Source organism: Netta rufina, assembly GCF_964035555.1.
Source record: "Netta rufina genome assembly, chromosome: 1".
Taxonomy (NCBI): Eukaryota; Metazoa; Chordata; class Aves; order Anseriformes; family Anatidae; genus Netta; species Netta rufina.
In genome coordinates, this window is record NC_140123.1 from 100034054 (window position 1) to 100055121 (window position 21068).

The 21068-nt window shown below is 34.6% G+C and overlaps 1 protein-coding gene across 1 annotated transcript in view; it reads left to right on the plus strand.

Annotated features, from left to right (window-relative positions):
* NCAM2 (neural cell adhesion molecule 2) overlaps positions 1 to 21068 on the plus strand; it is a gene marked incomplete at its 3' end in the record, with an annotated part of 282431 nt that overhangs the window by 195149 nt on the left and 66214 nt on the right. The window contains exons 11-12 of the mRNA XM_084305716.1: positions 11509 to 11696; positions 15021 to 15117. Of these exons, the coding sequence (XP_084161842.1) occupies positions 11509 to 11696; positions 15021 to 15117 (285 nt within the window). The remainder of the gene's footprint in view (positions 1 to 11508; positions 11697 to 15020; positions 15118 to 21068) is intronic.

The following is a 21068-nucleotide window of genomic DNA, read 5'->3' on the forward strand; positions in this document are numbered from 1 at the left end:
TTCTGGCCTCATCCCTCATCAATCTAGTTTCTATGATAAATTTCTGTGATGAAACAGTCTCGATAAAATAATCTATTAGTACTTTCTTACCACTGTTTCTATACAAGGCTGTGTTGTCTTAAACATTAGAAGTGCTTTTCTGAACTACAAGTACTTTTTTTTTTTTTTTTTTTTTTTTGGTAGCAGGTGTCATAGTTACCATAGTATCATTCTGGCTATTTCATTTCATAAGTTGCAGGTTAGAGACTTTCACTAAAAGATACATGTTCAAAAACTAAACGATTGGTATTCAGAGCAAAATGGGAAAAGAGAGGGTAGTTATATGAGATTCTGTGAAGTTGGTATCAAATAAATGTTTTGACTCCCTGTGTATTATTCTCCTAGTGATCTATCAGGGTTGTTTATATATATTTTTTTCCAAATATTCATTTACCAAATTGCAGATTTGAAAAATCTTCAAAATACTGTAATTTTAATGATTTTGGTTTTGTTCTCTTCAAACCCATTTTTGAGAAGGATTTTTTTTTAAGTATGGCTAACTCTTTGCATAATCACTAGTGGGCCATTTTAGCAGAATTTTTATTATTTAACATTATTCTAGCATTAGCTTCAATAACTATTTTAAAATTTAAATATAAATAAATAAGCAAGGTCTAATTGTACATATTGTTCCATAGCTCCTAGATACAGCTAACCAATCCACCTAGTACCATTCTATAAGCACAAGTACACACAAGCACAGTAGTCTTCTTTATAGGTTTTTAATACCTTTGCTAGTTTATGTAGTCAGGAGAGGAGCATGTTGCTGTCACATTTTCAAATGGCAGTGCAGTCAAACAGGACTAATTGAGGCACAGGGTGCCCTGGTGTCACTGTCTCATGCTTTTACTTACTGACCCCTATCAGAGACTTAAACTGACAGCAAGATTGCACAGAGTTTTTGTACTTTATCCTTGTTCTCTGTTGGGGTTGCTTTTGATGATAAGAGCAGTTCGCCAGGACAGGAAGAGATTATCAGTTTGATACCGTTCAGGCATGGTTAACCCAGCCTTTAATCTGAAATAAATGTTAGACAGACATAAATTGCTGAGATGTCAGAGTCACTTAAAAGGATTTCTTTCTACAAAGTCTTTTTTTTTTGTTTAGTTATGTTTAGTTTTCCTTGTATTTACAATTAAAAAAAAATACTTAAGTACAAGAAAAAGAAGATAAAAATATTATTTACTAATAGATATCAATAACTGCAAGTTTTGGTTATACATATGAAGCCTAGTTTATATTGTATATTTATTATTATTATTAATAAACATCATTGTTACTACTGCTAACTGAATCAACTGATTGAAAAATTGGCATATATGATGTATACTAGGTATTGGGTATTAAGATGTGTTTGTAGCAATTAGCTACAATTTCTCATGGATAGACAGCTTTTTCTTTTTTTTTAATAAAAACATGATAGAAATAGATACAAAAATAAAGCAAGAGGTATTCTAATAATGATGAGGTTTTCAGTAGGGCCTGAGGAGGTACAATATACAAATCCTAGTGAGTTACAAAATGATCGTACCTGCAATATGATCAGATGCCTTTCAAAGTCACAGTTTTCGTATGCAAATGTTTACATTTCTATTTGGTACCACTGTGTTTTTAAAGAGATATATTTGTTTTGAAACTAAATATAAAATGCGAAGGAGATAAGACAAAAAAAAAAATACAGACCTAATTAAAAGAAGAAAAAATCTGATGAGAGAACACATTATTTCTTGTGTGTATTTCTACAAATTATTTACTGCAGTGATTAGAATTGAAGAACTTAAAAATAATAATAATTTTGACTTACTGGATATAACAGGTCATCTTTCTTCAAGGTATTATTTTCAGTAACGTTGTCCTGATACCTGCTTCATCACTATACATGAAGGTTAGTGTCGTGGGCTATAATAGGCCATCACAAGCATTATTACATTTGGCAATATTTTTGGCATTTTTGTATGAGACCAGCCACATGAGTGGTTGACAAATACTACTTCTTAGAAAGCAGGTTCTGGTATTTAAGTAATTTAAAGTTTCTTCCAAAAATTAGAAGATTTTCTTACTACCAATTTGTGTCCAAACATGAGTTTTGTAGTTATATTCCTTATTAATTAGCAACATTATTTCAGTGCTACCAAAAAAGTCATGTAGCATACACAGCATAGTATTATCTTTAAATAAACTTGTACAGTATTTATTATACTACTCAACTTGATAGTATTCAACTTCCTCAATTAGAAATCAATCTCATTACTGTTACAGTATCCAGCTTGTCTTTATGAATAGTCCTCTAGGTCTTTATGAATAGTCCTCTAGGTCTTTCCACTTTGTTATGTTAGTCATCTGCTTAGCACTGCAGTTAATGCAGATGCTTTGGATTCATGCTGTTCATTTTATACCTTTGCAAAGACACAGAATTACTTAAAAGCAGATTGAACAATTTGAACCACAAAGTCTACCTAATGTCAAGGAAAGAAGGCTTTGAATTAGTGAAGATAATGCTACTGTGGGCAGTTACGTTACAAACGTTGTAGCGTATTTGATTCCAAATAGAATTCCAGCTACCTATTGCTATCGTGAATTCTGAAAAATGTTCGTACTTTGTATTCCGTTTCTTTTAAAAGAAGTCAGTGTAGGAACAACCCACAGCTATTCCCATAATCACTGAATGTTTGAGGTTGGAAGGGATTACCTCTTGTCCTGTCACTGGGCACCACTGAAAAGAGCCTGGGTCCGTATTCTTTATGTCCTCCTTTCAGATATTTGTGCACATTGATGAGATCTCCCCCTAGCCTTCTCTTCACCAGGCTAAACAGTCCCATCTTTTGAGGACTCAATTACCATACAATTAAATCATGATGGTCTTGTTATCAGAGGCAGAAAACAAAACAAATAAACACAATCATATGGTCTAAGAAAAAAAAAATAGAAAAAAAAAAAGAAAAAAAAAGCTATCAAAAGCCACCAAGAGAAACAAAATGTTGAAGTATTCCAGAAGATTTTACCACTTTTCTTGTAAAATACTATTGGTCTTCCTGTCAAATTTATTGCTTAAAATGATAAAATAGAGATTTAGTAGGTTAATGTTTAGCATCATGAAATACTTGTAGTTATTCTGACATGATTTTGGAGCTCAGCAATGTTACTGATTAAGACTTAAAATTTTATTTTTTTGTCTACTTTTTGCTTTTACATAGAAGAAAATTTGGTATGCCATTGCAGTGACTTAAAGGGGATAAAAATGTTGAATTCTGACCAAAATATGAGGATTATTGCATAAAGTCACTTGGCAAAAATACTTTACTAAGTCCTCCTGTACTGAAGCAGTGATGAATGCAGCTTTGTTGTCTTTTTCTGATTCTGCCACAATAAATGTAAAATTAGAATTTCTACATCTGTATAGTAAATCTACCTATTCTTTGGCCCAATAGGGTGTAATAATACCATAGAGCAGAATTTCCATCTTAAAAACTTTTGGCCTGTCTATGACTTGTTAAAATATTACATTCATATCAAGAACATTTCTGTTTTTTTTTTTTTGTTTTGTTTTGTTTTTTCCTAATACAACATGGTTTTGTTTACCTTACAATGAGCTTGATATCGTTTTAAGTAGATTTTTAATAGCTTGTTGGTTTGAATATTTTTTTTTTTAGGTTTTGTTTCTCTTCAGATAATTTAGTCTTTTTTTTTAGTAAATATATTTTCCTCAACATCTTTGCTTACTGCCATCATTTTTCACATATTCAACTATATAAGTAAAGGTTAAAAAAACACATGCACACAATAAATAATTTTCTGATGTTTCCTTTGTGATGGTTCTACTTTATGAGTTTATCTCACAAGGCTAAATGTTAAATGTTTTCATTGATAATTAACACATAAATTTTAAACTGTTCATTCTTTGAAAATACAATAGAATTTTGCAAGTAATTTCATCCTATGTAAAGTGTAATTTATATTATACAGTAATGACCTGTAAATGAAAAAAAAAAAAAAAATAGCACAACACAGTCTGTGTTTTTCTCTGTACCTCCAAAACAGGCACAGCAGAGCAGAAGCAATGCATCTGAGAACTGCAAAACAAACAATGAGGTGTTATGATAGCAAGTGTGATGCTGAAACTTTGCAACCTGAACAGAACAAAATATCTTAGATTTGTAGCCTCAACATTTTTTTTTCATTTACTTCCCTTAACTGCAGAATATTTTGCATTACCTGGAGTATCTTTAAATAGTTTATCTTTAGTTGTGCTCAGAGAATCCTGAAGTGGCAGATGCTTGAAAAAGAGATCTACTGTACTGTTTACAGTAAACTGAAACATACAGCTTTGCTTGCAGTGTATGAGGCAAGGTCCCTTTGAGCTGGTTTGGAGTCCATGCACCACAGAACCTGCCCCTGAGCTGCTGTTTCTGCACACACTGGGAGCAGCATAGGGCTAAAGTAGAGAGGGTGAGTTTGAGCACACTGTGTACTGGAGGTTTGAGGGATATAAGGTATAGGTTTAGGGGAATCAACCTGTTGGAAATGGAGTTGGATATACAAGGTAATTTCATTAATGCTGTTGGGATTTTTATTCCATTCCTAAAAATTACTTAGAGATTTTGTATGGACAGCACTGTGTGTTAAAATAAAATGAATAGATGCTAAGGCTGAGAGTCCCTGCTCCATATAGGAACAACTGTTATGATTTGGGAATATAGTAGGTATATTAGGTAGATAGGTAGGTAGGTAGGTAGGTAGGTAGGTAGGTAGGTAGGTAGATAGATAGATTAGGGAATAGAGAGAAGAGACCAACAGGAGACATGGAGGTAAGAATGACAGGCAGGAAAATACAGAAGGTAAATACATGTATATGAAGCTGGATTTTGTTCTTAAAATGTGAAAAGTGGGATAGGGGAAGAGGTGGGAGTTAGTGTCCTGATTTGAGAAAGACATTGTGGCTTGCTTCTGGCTATGTCAGAATTACATAATCTAATATATGATATCAGAAGTCTGATAATCCTAAATTACTCCAGTAATCCTGTCCTGAAATACAGGTAGCAATTGAAATTTTGATACATAGTGATTCCACCCAACAATGATGTGTCAGTAATTGACAATGCATAAATATGTTATTACTAAAATAAAAATTATTAGTGTGAGAGATCTGGAGGGGAAGAGATCTTGTTTTAGTTCATATGGCCAGTGTTCCTGGCCATATTTAATGGCTATATTTATTTAATGGCTATATTTATAATATTCCTGGATATTTAATGGCTAACAGATATATGCAGTGTTTATTTTAAACATCAGTTTTGACATAATAGCTTATTATTTATAGCTATAATTTTATTACAATCTTTTTCTCCATCTGGCAGATATTTTCTACACTTCTTACCCCAAAATAAATCTTTTAATAAATAGTTACACTAACATTAACTTAGAGTTGCCTTACAGAAGACAAATAGTAGAATTCACAGCAGTCATTTGCAGGGAATGCCTTGCCTCTATTTCTGGTTGTTAAATTACAAGTATCTAAAGTAAATATCAGGGATTTGTACAACTCACAAGAACACAGATTTTTCGAAATCATGCATTAGTAAATCAGGATACTATGAATTCAGATTAAATTTAGTGAAACCGAAATAACTGAAGAGATTAAAATGCCACCCTGAAAACCGTATCCCAGCAGTAACATAAAAATTTTAGACAAGTTAATCCATTCACAGAAGATATTTCTATGAAGCTGGCTTTTTTTTTTCCTTTTTTTTCTTTCTTTTTTTCTTTTTTTTTTTTTAAGTGATCAACCAAATACTTTCTTCCTTAGCATCAAGTATAATTCAGAGACAAATATGTTGAATTTCTGTATCTCTGCCAGCACCAAGCAGTAGAACCATGCAAGCATTCATTGCCCATTGCTAAGGCTGAAGTTGCTATCATCAACAACACACATTGCATTTAGCAGAAAGGTACCTTATCCTCATGAAAACTAGTTTTGGAGATGGAGAAATTAGAGTGAAGTTTGTGTATCAAAAATATCATAGTCAAGGTGACCAGGGGCTAGTGTGTTCAGTAAGAGGGGACTCCTACTTTTGCATAAACTGGATAATGAATAGCATGTGTTTTATTATACGCATGTGGAGAAGAACCAAAAAAAAACGGGAAGGGGAAAGAAAACATTACTGTACCTGCTGTGAAAGAAACGTGTCCATCTGTAAAAAAGTCAGATTCTAAAAAAGCCCTCTCATTTTAGCTAGTAATCATGAAACTTAAAATCTACTATGTGGTAATTTTCATTTGCTTTTCTACCTCAGAATTTCACATTCAGATTTAAAAGGTCTTCCTTGCAGCCATGATCATGATATTGGAAGGAAAATTGAGAAAGTTAGTAACCATGAAAACTGTACTTTATATCTTCCTCCTAAGGTTGATTATATATCAAAATCTAGTCATCTGGCTTAGTTTGTTGAGGTCTTTCTAATATTATTTTGTTAAAAGAAAATGTGGCAGTTATTGTACCTGTCATGGGAGGTTCTACTTTATCTCCAAGGAAGAGCTAGTGGTTTCAGTATATCGGCTATTGCCAAACAGGCAAGAGGGAGAAAACACAAGAGAAAAATAGAAGGCTGTTAATCAAATAGGGTGGAGTTACAAAAATGTAAGGTGCTTTAACAGGATGGATGGTAATGAAAGTACTAGATTTGTTAGAGGATGCCATTTATTGTGTTCCTGATGATGGGAAATACATAACAGTATTAACCATCTAAGAGAGAGTCTTCCAAAAATACAGTACAGGAAACATCCAACAATCTGTCATATACTTTCACTGTATGATACAAGAAGATGAATTACTTGAGGAACAAACAGTCAAAAGTTTGAAAACCTGCGTTCTTAAATGAAGAAGTACAAATCTGATTCTGCACACCAGTTTCCTATTACAGCTCTCTGGACACATGTGCTGAATCAGGTAATTTGCCATATCCAATTTTGTGTATAATTATTAGCATACACCAGAGCTGGATCTTTGAAGTTGTTAATTGAATTATGTTCTGAATGAGACAGATGATTTATGGGTCTGTTCTTAAATCACTGTTCTCAGACATTACGCCTAATAAGGATATCTAAATGCTAGAGACACTTTTCAGGTCAGGCTTTGCTTCTCCTACACAATCTTCTTGTACAGTATATGGGTTACCACATACATACACTCCTAATTGTAATGCTACCTGTCAGTTTCTGTTATGGTGGTCACTCAGCACAGGAGAGGCAGTGCACTGCATAGAGATACTGGACACCAAAGCCAGCTCAGTTCAGGTCACTGCTGTACTTGCACTGTGTCTTGTGAGGCTCATTGCCTATTGGCGTGAGAGGTTTCTGCTATAGGACTTCTCATGACATGCAACTCAAATCATGGGTTACAAGAGTTTAAAGGCATATCCATTACAATCTCCACCCTTTGTCCTTTTGGACCAGGCCATAGGGTTTAGCGTTGCAATGAGTGAATTTATCCATGGCCAGAGACACTTCGGGGTGTATGTGTTCCTACGTAGTCACAGTCCCTCTGATTCAAGTTCAGTTTGGATTTCCAGCCTGTCCAGTACAGCAGCACAGGAACAGCAGTGATGACCTGTTATGGCCAGCTGGATGGCCATAACTGTTATCAAAATGTTCCCAGGCAGAGCAAAGCAAGATGATAAGGTGTAGAGCAAATGGCAGAAGCAAAAGCATCCACAAACAAGCACTGGATTGTAACATACAGTATGGTGAGCAATCCCCTGTCAAGCACAGGAGCCTGCGAATTAGCATCTAAACAGCCATAGCATCTGTAAATTTTGCTCTAGCACACTCCACATTGCAATCAAATCTGTCTTGAACCCTTCAAGCCCAACACTGAGTGCCAAAAGGACTGCTGTAGTTCAACCTGGCACACAGCCACTTGCTCACTCTCCCCAGGTGGGATGGGAGCGAGAATTGGAAAGATAAAAGTGTGAGAACTCATGGTTTGAGATAACGTTTACTATGGAAAGCAAAAGCTACATGTACAAGCAAAGCAAAACTGGGAATTCATTCATTACTTCCCACTGGCAGGCAGGTGCTCAGCCACATCTGGGAAAGCAAGGCTCATCAAGTGTAATGGTTCCTTGGGAAGACAAACTCCAAATGTTCTCCCCGTCCTCCTTCTTTAACCCAGCTTTTATGGCTGAGCATGATGTCACATGACATGGAACATCCTTTTGGTCAGTTGAGGCCAGCTGTCCTGACTGTGTCCCCTTCCATCTCCTGGTGCACCCCCAGCCTGCTCGCTGGCAGGGCAGTGTGAAGCAGAAAAGGCCTTGACTCTGTAAGCACTGCTTTGCAACAACTAGAAACATTGGCATGAAAACAACACTGTTTTCATCAAAAATCCTAAACACAGCATGGTGGGAGCCTCTATGGAGAAAATTAACTCTGTCTCACCCAAAGTCATGACAATACTAAATGTTTTGTAACATTTAGTACTAACATTTATTTACACAATTTTGTAACCGTTGAAGCACACTATACTACAGTTAGCAACGAAAGCATCCAGAGGAAAAAAATGTTCTTATAAAAGTTATTTCATTTCAATTTGGCTTTTTTGTTATTGTATAAGAAATATCTAACAATATATAAGGAAATATTTTATTTGTACTTTAAAAAATATTTCCAGACCTATTTTCTTTGTATGAAACATCACTCATTATTTATTCCTGACTAGCAAATCAAAGAGCATGTTATTTAAGGTGATTTGCCTGAAAGTATCTTCTTCTGTTGGCTACATTGGATCTTTCAGCTGCTGGGGAAATTACTGCAAAGCCTTTTTTTTTTTTTTTTTTCCAGTCTTTTGAGAGAGAAAATATAAAGCTAATTTTATTTAGCAATGCTTTGCATTTTGGAGTTGTTGATTTTGATATAGCTTTATCTGAAGGACTTTGACAGTCCAGAACTCACCTACTCTTTTAAAATATAAGTAAACAGATAGTACAGGGATCCAAAATCTGCCTTTAGAAGACAGAGCAATTTGAACCGAAAGTCACTACTCTCCTAGATGCTTGTACCTGCAGGAACTGTACACTCCCTTTTCACATGTAAGTCTTGGAAGTAGGATATGAATTGGCCAAATGTATAGTTAAATCAACAGAAAGCATCAAACCATGTGATTTTTTCCTAAGAGGAGAAAGTTATTTGGGTTCTAACAGAACATCTTTCTATCTGCCACATTCATGCCAGTGTTCATTGACAAAGTGAAGTTACTTTGAGAAATTGTCTATTATGGAGGACAGGACTTATCTAAAATCTGTTGTTAAATAACTTCATTTTGTGTCTTATGCACACTGTGATGAGATTTCTGACCCATATGTTGAGCACACATTCAGTGCAAAAGCTGTCTGCCAGGAAGAAGTCAGTTCATGCAGTTTTCCTTCAGGTGGATCCCACTGCTAACTTCACTTCCAGAGGAAGTGAAGCCAAGTGTCTGACTCTTGGCAGTTTGACATTCCTGACCATACCTAAGCATAAATCAGGCATATGCAAATTTTGTTTTTATCTTCACAGAGATCCACTGTTGTGATGTGTCATATCCTGAATACTCTTTATTAGTCCATTCTTTGCAAAAATATATTTAGATGTTAAAATATGTTTTTAAAGGTCTATGAGAATCAAAGAGCAGTAGAATTACTTACCATAACATCTGAAAAGGAAAGAAGAGCACCTGTGTCTTGTAAATAAAGTTATAGGAAGACATATTTCAGTTACTTGGATGAAATCATCTCCTTTTTTATAAAAATAAAGGCTGAATATTTATTTAAAAAAATATATATATGTTGATGGCATTGAGCAATTTAGCAGACTTGATCTGTGCTTAGAATAGATGACAGTTTTCTCTGATCTAAGCCTGTATGTGTGCATGCACCAGAAGCATAATAAAACTGAAAAGTTGCATTTTTGCACAAAGGCAGACACAAAAAGAAGTTGAAAACATGTACATCAGAAACAAGAAAGTAGTTTAAAACCATTCCTGAAGCTAAATTTCACTGTTCAGTAAAATGTGTTCTAGTTTCTAATAGACCTAGTAGGAATTTTCTAATGTAAAGTTAAACTAATTGTTAGAAGACTAGAACAGAATTTCCAGGGACACAACTAGAAGCATTTTAGAGCTATTTATTAAAATATAAATATAGACATATAAGGTTCAAGTATTAAAAAGAGATACCATGGCACCAGCTATAACTGATAATTCTCTTTAAGAACTTTGTGTTTCCTTTGCTTTCAGTAATGTAAATAATATGTAGTTAATACTCTTAAACTATAATAAGAGTGGGATTAAAATGGAAAATTGATTTCAAAATAAATATTCAATAGACAAAAAATATGATTTACCCAAGACAGAAGCAGAGAAGAAGGAAAGAACCACTCTTGCTCTTTCTGAAGACCATTACACTGCTTCTGTTTTCCAGGGAAACAGTGAGTAGAATGGAAGAACCTTGTCACTGCTGGCATTGTGATCTGAAAAATATAACTAGCTTGCAAGCCAGCAGTTTTCTCTGTATCTGATTCAGTGTTTGGCTGCATGTTTAGTATAGCCATTTACAGGCAGGTTTGTAAAGAAGATGAACCAGCTCTTTGTTTTTCTGTAGCTTGATGATTTCTTAAGGAACTGGCATGAAGATAGCCTAAATTAAAAAAGTACTCATATGCACAATGTTTTATCTGAAATAGATAAAATGCATAGCAAAATTTTAGGTGTTCTTTTTTCTTTTATTCACACAGCTAAGCATCTTTCTTTAGAAAGGTTTCATAAAGTATATGATCTGATAGGAAATTGGTGAAGCGTTTACATCTATGAACATTCAGAGTGAGTGTAATTTCTCCATGGCAAAAGGATACACTACAAAATCAGCAACTGAACAGTGTACATACTCTTTCATACTGCACCTCCCTTTGTCACCAGCCATTGGGAGGTAATAAACAGCTTGGGAAGTCAATGTGCTAAAACACTGAACCCAGGGCCACATCCACACATCCATCTGCAGACATCACCAGAGAAGGAACCTGCCTATTACTTTTTTGCACTTCAGGGGCTCTGAACCCTAAACATCATGTAATAATGCACCCTAACAAAATGTACCATGCCTTTCCCAGAGTCTGGCTGGAGAGTTTCTCATCATTGGGATGAAACAGTTTTTGTCATTTCTGAGACACATCTTTCAAGGGCCTGATATTGCCTAATGTTAAATATAATTAGCAGATTTTCTCTTCCTGAAAATTTCAGCTGAAATGATTTCAGCAGAGGAGAAACCTATGAAAATAAGAGCTTAAAAAAAAACCAGGGTTGAACACTGATGTTGTCACGGTTAGTAATAAATTGAAACAGCATTCAGTTAAAACTTTAGAAGAGTAGTACTTCAATGGAGTTACACAGTATGTTTTATACTAAAACAGTTAACATATTTGTGTATTACTTCCATTTTTCAGATGCTCCAACATTTGTGTCAAATCAAACCATGCATTACTCTTGGGAAGGCAATCCCATCAATATAACATGTGAAGTGCTAGCAAATCCATCTGCCACAATTCAGTGGAGGAGAGGAAAATTACTTCTACCTGTAAAAAATACAACACATCTGAAGACCTACAGTGCAGGAAGAAAGCTGATTCTAGAGGTAAGGCTTAAAAAATAAATCAACATTGTGACATTAGTTAATTCATTTCTTCTTCAGTTTGGCACCATTGCAAGTCTTATGCAGTGTGCTTAAGGTTAAGATTTATAATTTAAGTAAAACTCTTTAAAAAATAAAAAATAAAAAAATAAAAACTATGTATGAACTGATTTATCTCCACATTTCTTGTGAACATTTGGAAAATAAACCTCATGTACATGGCTTTTGTTCAGTTTTGCATCTACACTGAATGCTAATGTGACCTGCATTTATTGCAAGTAAATAAATGCATAAATATAATATTAACCCATGGGGTTGATAGTAAAAATTAAAGTAACTATCTGGTAGGTGCTTGGTATATACAAAAATGTATGTGTGACTTCAGTCAAGACCAAAGCAGAAGGGGAAAGTGAAGCTAAACTGCAGTTGGTTTTGATGGCAATTATTTCTATTATTATTATTATCTTTATTATTGTTATTATTATTATTATCTTTATTATTATCTCTAAATGTATCATCATGACTAAATAGTGAACTACTGCATAGTAATGTACAACAAGTCATGTTCTTTGATTAATGATTTCACAACAAAGTGTATTCAACCGCTATCTCCAGTCCTGGTCTCACCTGTTACATCAACTAGATACTCTCTCCTGACTGAATGTGAGAAGTGTGGAGGAAATTAGCTTTCTTTGTTTACATCTAGTATCAGCAACTTCAGCATATTTTTTCTCTGTTGCCATGGGAAAAATGGTTCAGAAGCTGTAGGGCTAATACGTTTGGGGGTCCTACATCAGATCCCAAGCCAGATGTATATGATATTCTGAAATAAGCTGTGTCTTTTCCCTAAAGTTCAAACAATGAACCTAATTTCTTGAAATTTACGGTATGTGTGTTACTTTGTTGCTGCTTTCAGAAGAAGCATTGGTTGTAATAGAAAAGTCTAGTTTTCTGTGAGATTTTAAGTGATTGTCTCATGGGAAATTGGATAAGAGGGGAGCAAGAGAATGTGCATCATTATGTAATACAATGTCAGAATAGAGCATAATGACATGAAGAATTTTAAAATAAATGACAAGCTGATTTATGCATGTATGATGACAAGTGATGACATTTATCTGCTGAGAAATGGTCTATGATAGCAAATCATTATCTGTTCTCTGTAGCCCTTACCGGAATTAACTATAAATTTACAGATCTGTGTTATGTTGTGGGAAGAAGACAGAAAGGAAATATTAAGTCATTCTAATAACTGATCCTTTATTTTGCCTGAGAACTCATATGTAGCCTCTGGTTTTAGTGAGCTTACACAGGTTAGCTAAACCTTGGTAAGCATGAATGGTTTTTACTTACCTCATCACATATCAATCAATTGGCTGGGTGGTCACACTCAGAGAGTTGATGTCAATGGCTCAATGTCCAAGTGGAGATCAGTAACAAAATATTGACCCCCGGGTCAGTATTGGGATTGGTGCTGTTTGATATCTTTGTTGGTGACATGGACAGTGGGACCTAGTGCACCCCCAGAAAGTTTGCCAATGACACCAGGCTGTGTGGCGTGGTTTACCAGAGGGACCTCTGCCATCCAGAGGGACTTTGACAGGCCTTAGAGGTGAGCCTGTGCAAACCTCTTGAAGTTCAACAAGGCCAAGTGCAAGGTCCTGAAACTGGGCTGGGACAATCCCAAGCATGAATACAGGCTGGGCAGAGAATGGATTGAAAACAGCCCTGAGAAGGGCCTGGGGCTGTTGGTGGATGAGCAGCTCAACAAGAGTTGACAATGTGCACTTGCAGCTCAGAAAGCCAACCGTATCCTGAGTTGCATCAAAAGCAACATGACCAGCAGGTTGAGGGAGGTGATTCTTCCCCTCTGCTCTGCTCTCATAAGACTCCATCTGGAGCACTGGGTTCAGCTGCGGGTCCCCCAGCACAAGAAGGACATGGACCTGTTGGAGTGAGTCCACAGAAGGACCGCAAAGGTGCTGGAGCATCTTTCCTATTAACACAGGCTGAGGGAGTTGGGGTTGATCAGCCTGGAGAAGAGCAGGCTGACCTTATACCAGAGCAGGGAGATCTTATACCAGTCTTCCAGTACCTAAAGGGGGCCTCCAAGAAAGCAGGAAAGGGAAAGCAGGAAAGCAGGTCAGGGCATGTAGTGATAGAACAAAGAGTAATGGTTTTAAACTAAAAAAGGGTAGATTTAGATTAAATATTAGGAAGAAATTGTTTAATGTGAGGATGGTGAGGCACTGAAACAGGTTGCCTAGAGAATCTGTGGATGCCTCACCTGTGGAAGTGTTCAAGGCCAGGCTGGATAGGGCATTGAGCAATGTGGTCTGGTAAGAGGTGTCCATGCCCATGTCCAATGGGGTTGGAATAAGGCAATCTTTAAGGTCCTTCCAATCCAACCCCTTCTATGATTCTTTGACTCTGTATTAACTTTAACCTCTCCCAATGGAAGTGGATTTCAGTTATTTTGATTGAACTGGATGGAGTCATCAGGACTAGCTTAATAATTCTGGAGGAAAAAACTGGAGGAAAAAAATATGACAACATCTGACATTAACTGAAACATTGATTCAAAATTCAAATTGAAACACCTGTTTCAAATGTTAAATTATACGGAGGAAAGAGGCTGTTGATAATTTGACACTTACAAAGCCACAGCTTTCCAAGAAACAGTCTCCACAGTTCCCTTAAAGAAAAGTTTGGACTATCACTGAAATGTGTTCTGCTAATTTATATAGGTTGGCAGTTAATCCACCCTTTGGTGCTATTTTGAAAGTCAATACAGACCCATACCACATTGAATAAATGTTATAGAGCCACTTGGTTAACTACAGAGAAAGCTTATGCTGTTCCCTGGCAACTTTTCTTTTTTTCCCTTGAATGTCCGGTGTATTGTGAATCCCATAAACTAAAATAAAAAAAAATAAATAAAATAAAAATTGTCCTTGCATTATCTATAGGAACAGCAATTTTCAGACCTATCATTGCTTAGTTTAATCAAAATATGTGCAAATAGTGTCTTTGTGAACAAATGTGCAGTTTATTAATTTTTTCCTTCTTTGTTCAAAAGTGAAATTATAGAGATAAACAATGTCACCATTTCCTATTATTTGATTTCCTAATTTGAATTTGAAAAGGGGGAGTTTAACATGAAAAAGGGTGAATCTAGATCTGTATTTTGGTGAATATACTAGACAGGCTGGAGTAAGAACTCATCTGCATATTGGTTAAATAGAACATATTTGCATTTCTGATTTTTTAAAAGAACTTTGTTATTTGAATAGAAAGTAATATTTTCAAATTATATTCATTTTAAAGATTGCTCCCACATCTGACAGTGATTTTGGACGGTATAACTGTACAGCTACAAACAGAATAGGAACAAGATATCAGGAGTATACACTTGGTCAAGCTGGTAAGTTAATTATTTTTTTCCAGGTTTATTGAAATCTTTCTTCTCTTTTAATCAAAATGAAGTTCAGACACAATTTTCTCTGTTTATTTTATTCCAATGGAATGTTTGCAGTTAATTTTAATCCTCTAAAAGTAGCATAGCAGTTCGAAGGAAAATAAGCCAGTCCCCTCAAAATATGAATGCTCTTTGAATTTAATTTAAGCCCTCCTGAAAATTGAAGAAATGTAATTATGTTAAATTTTCCTTTGCCCTTATTACATCCTACATTTTAACAGTGTGTCTTCATTACCTCAGTGGATAGACATATGGCTTGCAGGCAGTAAGAATAAGGAAGACTTCTCCTGTATTTTCTTGAGAAGCCAAAGAGAAAAGACTGAAATACTTGAGCAAAGAATTTTTTATCATATGCAGTTCTAGTTATTTAAAAGCAGAATTTGACCTGGTGTGCTAGACAGAGTTAATTTAAGCTCAGAAACATTCTACAATCAGTTGTTAAAGGTTGTTAAACTTATGAATATTTTTAGGTCCATCTATCATTGCTTAGGCAAATATAAAAATATGACTGTGTGTTTCAACTTCATCAGGACTATTAACTAATATTAAATGAGAATTTCTTAGCATTTCTTTCAATGATATTTTGTTGAGGAATGGACCGACACTTGTTTAGCAAGCTTTGAGATCTCCTGACATGTGGATTTACACTCTTAGGTGATGCAAATTGTTCCACCTTTAATGACATCTATGGATTTATTATGTAGTTTACAGTAATAAAGGTATAGCCAAACTGAAAGCTATGCACCCCTTACAACGCATTGTTATGGATCATTTTCATCATGGAACTTTGAGATCATATCATACTGCCAGACTGGACGATATATTTGCAAGGTAGAAGTAGAAATGAAGATTAGAGCACTTCCAGTCTTGCATAATATTTTTAAAGTAGGGCTTGTATATTTTTTATGATCTTGAATGTTTCAGCTGTAATTTTTGTTATATTTTTTGAATAAAGAAAATAAACTCTTTGGAGCCCTACTAGGAGGACCTTTGTGGGTACACTGCTGAAATGTGCGTGTCCAATCATAGCCTCTTTTAAGCTATCAATTGTTTTATTTCTTATAGTACTGCTCAATAGGGCAATTATTTTCTTTAGTGTCTCAGGAGTTATAAAAAATGGTTGTTTTCTGTATTAAGAAGTTTCTTAGGTCTAAGCAGTTCACAGCTTTGAAAGTTTTTCCCATTACTTTTAAGGAAATTATTACTAACACAGCATTTACCATTAACACTATATATATATATATATATATATTTTATGTTATACTATTATATATATATATTTATATTCATTTACCATGAATACTGTACTCTTTTTTTTAATTTGTTCTGTGGCAAAAGCACTTGATCTTCGTAAAATAGACAAATATAATTTTTCTTTTAAAAAACAACAGATTTTGATGTGGCAAGATTTTATATCATACAGAAGATACATTCTTCTTCAGTAGACAATTTTTTCATTTACTATGTTGCAAATCTGATTGTCCTTTGGTAGCTACATGCTACACTCTACTATTAGCTCTTCCTTCTGCATGTTACTTAGTCCCAAGTAAGTCCTAATTTCCTGCAATAGATTATTTATATTCTGCCTTACAAAACTCTCCCCAGTTTAAGGAAAATCACAAGCTAATTCATACCCCAAACATTTTTTTGTTTGTTTTATTTCATTGTGTGTGTATGAAAAGAAGTTGTAGAAAAGAACAGTTTGTAGAGTCTTCATTCATGTTTATGATCATTTACTTCATTTGTCCCATTTATTTCAATGGAACCACTTGAACACCTTTCCATAAAAAGGCTAAAATTATGACTGTAACAGTTTATCTGTACTACTTGTAGCTTTAAATATATATATATATATATATAAAACTAATACTTCCTGTGACGTTCAAAATTAAGGTAGTAATAGAAAAGCTCTAAATTTTAAAGAAAAACACTATTAACTAATTTCTCTACCAACTATTCTGTCTCTAGTTAAGAAATCTCAAGACTTACAGAAAGTTAGTGTTGATTTGAATAGATAAACTATAACTATTATCTGTATGTTATTGTTGTCCCTCTTTAATCTAGGAAATAGACAACCCTCTAGAAACTAACGACCCAATTTTGTAAATATTTGTGACTGGCATAGGATTTGTAAACTTATATTAAATCCATCAAATGAGGACTGCACCTAATCCCCTTATTTTAGCCAGGTTATATCAATTTCTCTTCAGCATGGCTTTCTCTTTGGGGCAACACATCTATCTATTGATTCAGCTGCAGCATTTGCTCTGCTTGTTCTTCTGAAGTGCTAGGTGCTACGTTGGCCTCTGGAGTATTATCTCTAAGGCTTGATGCATGTGGCTCCACTGGAAAAGAAAAGCAGTAGAAGGGCAGTATCTTCTGAGAAAAATTTCTCAGTTCCTCTCAAAAACAGAAAACTTGGCGCTAGAATTCCTTTTTAAAGCTGGGAACATAGATTCTAGAAAACAGAAGGAAATATCCCTCAGGTGTCTTACCTCAGAACAAAAGAAGATGAGAAAATGGAGCAATTGTGCCAATGGAAACAGAGGCAGTCAGATTCTGGTTACTGCTATGCACTGTTTTTTTTATAAAGAGGTATATACAAATGGTAGCATCTCAGTAGATATCTTGTATCTCAGTAGATATCTTGTATCTTTGTATCTGCTGAATATTTCCTAATTTTTCAAAACAAACAATAACATGTCACAACTTAGTGATGCTACAGAATTATTATTTTAGCAATATATTTACATATTATATTATAAATATCATATATTTAGCAATATATTTATTTCTTGCTTTTACGCATAATTAAATTTAATACAAAATAATTCTCATTATTAATTGAAAAGTAACATGGTATTTTGATAATACATTTTATTTCAGCTAATTCTCACGAGAGCCCCTGGAAATGCGAACAAGAAAAAATAACTCCATACAGGCTGTTTTGGCTTTTTAACACAGCTATGTCAGAGATGTTACAGATTCCAGTTTTTCAAACAGCTTACTATTCTCTATTTTGCAATAGTTTGTTTGCCATTTTTCAGTCAATTCTGCAGAAAACGTTATCAGCAATTTTGAAAGTTATGTATTGGGGTTGTAGGCAAATAAAGGTAAATTGGTATATATTTAGTGAAACTGTAACAAAGCATTATGGGAAGCTATTATGTTAAGTATGAGATGTATATGGACATTCTATAACATGAAATGAAAAAACAAATAGAATAAATGCAAATTCTGTAGTAATTATGGTGAACATGTATCCTTAATACATTGTGGTATTGTATTTATGTGAGGCTTGAGGGTGTCAGGACTCCATTGTGCTGAATAATCCGTACTGCAGTGTAATGCATAATACACACTATCTTGAAAGACTGCATTTGTACCTAAATAGACTCTTCTGGTGGGGGAAAAAAAAAAAAAAAAAAAAAAAAAGGCAAATAAAACATGTATGTCACTGCTTCTGCATTTAAGCTAAGATCAAATGGAGGTATTTCACTATTTCTGCATTTAAGTTAACATCGACTAGAAATAAAAAATAGTCAGGAAGATAGAGGATAGAAGCATCATCATAATTACAGGAACAAAATGCTGAACAAAAGCCTTCTTCCTTCTACCCCTGTTGTTTTACTTCAGTAAATCAAGAAGTCCTAATGACTGATATTTCCCAAATAAGCATTATTTTCATGCATTTAAATAGAGCCTGGATTTCCTTGTCACTTTGATTGTAAGTACTAATGCTGGGATGTAACAGACTATTCCAATAGATCTGTCAGAGAAAAATAAATACTTTTTCCAGCCAGGAGATTGTAGTAAGCAAAGTATCCTGCTAGGGCAAATTTTACAAATAACAATCATTTTACTGAATTGTTTTCTCTTAAAATTCTGCAGGAATGACTTAATGCTTCATGTTTTGTTCCATTTTTCTGCTTTGTTTTTTTTGTTTGTTTTTTTTTTTTTTTTCCAGCAGATTCAAACTAGTGTTTTTTTGTTGTTGTTGTTGTTTGCTTTTTATTACTACTAGTTAAAACATGATCATGTGGCACGATATCATTATATTTTTACTTTTGCCCCTCCTTAAGAAATATGGCTTATTGGTGACAGAAAAAGATTTCTTTCAAAATTTAGATTTGCAACCATAGTGATGTGTACGACAGAACTATACCTGCTCACTGTAATTATACAGAGCTACTAAATCAGCCTGAACTCTGGATACTGTCATTTAAATCTTTCACAGAAATTGAAGAACTGCAACCTATTCAAGGTTTTACACTGAAAGGTGCCATTACTTGCAAAATGCTGAGAATCTTCAGTGCTTATTGAAGGCTTATTTACGCGTGCTCAGCACCTGACTGGTAGTGATCAACCCTTGAAAGTACCATGAGTGACATCCTCTTTTCTCATTGCTTAAGCATTTAAATTGGTGTGTGAGTAACATGTAAATTACAAGAAGATCCACAGTCTTTTTCATTTCCTGCCACTGCAAATGAATTGCCTCACATCACATCCACAGCTTTTGTTTTAGAAGTCTACTTATACTCTGTTTTTTCTCTATGACAGGCTTAGGCTTTGACAAGCAGGTGAGCTTGGCAGATTGTCCCAATGGCTTTCAGAGCCTGAGGTGAGCACAGATATTCCTAGATTTGCACAGATCAAGTTTAGTTGCAGATAATGTCAAATGTCAGTATGTAGTTAGATTATATTAACTAGTAAAGCATTTTTTCCTTTTTGTTGAGATCTCAGTATTGTTATTTCAAATGCTTTTGGGTAGATTATTAGAAAACTGTATGGCTATCAATGATCTAATACAGTGTTGTTGGAATAGATAATTTACTATCTTAAAATGGTAAATGTTAAAGTTATGACACAGCTAAACTGGATTTTTTTTTTCAATTTTTTCCTTTAGATATTGAAGTGTATTTTGCACATGACAGTATAAAGATAGACTGAATATATCCCTAAATGTAAACCATGATTCACCTCCAAGGCTCTCATGGTCTTAGTTACTCTAGACTTTCCTTTCCCCTTCTTTCCTCTATTCTGGGACAGCAAAGGGGTTGAAAGTTCAAATGAATCGTTGATTTGCCTTTTTGCCTCAGTCTTTCTTTCAGTCTTTCTTTCTTTCAGCACATAGGAGAATACTTTTATTTTTGATGAAATTTGAACATCATGCACATCATGCCTGGAACTGCAGCTATGCACAGAGACTTACAGTGACATAGTGTTAACAGCAACAACTGTTGGCAGAAACCACACCAATAAGACGTGCATACAGTTTGCAAATTAGTTACATCATACAGCTCTGATGATGAATTACAAACTTGTCTTGCTAAATCATCCATTTCATGTTTTTCACAGTTTACTATAGAATACCAAGGATCTTACAGCATTTAGGAAGTGGTAACACTTCCTAAAACTTAACGTTAATGGTAACATATGATAAAACTTAAAGAAATGAGAGATGCTATATCTGTTTCCTTTCTAAAGCAATGTTACAGAGAATCAAAATGGAAAATTAAAATGCATACGATGTCAGTAGACATTGAGAATTCCCAATTAATCAAATTATCAAATATATCTTAAGTCTCCTGTATACACAGAAAGTCAGTGAAGATGGGGATTAACGACATCAAGAGCAAATGAAGACATAGGAAAGACAACAAATGAGCTTCACAGAAATTATATCCTGTAAATAGTTTTATGGAATCAGTTGATGTTCAAGATTTAAAAAGGTTGATCCATGTACAAGAAGTACAGCATCAAATTTAGCAGTTTACTGATCTAGATTTTTGGTGCTGGCACTTTGGGACTGGTTAATGGATGTTGTTCCTTGTTTTTCCATATATTCCTTTTTGTACAGGTAAAATAAAATTAGAGAAATGGGACTTTGTTTTCCC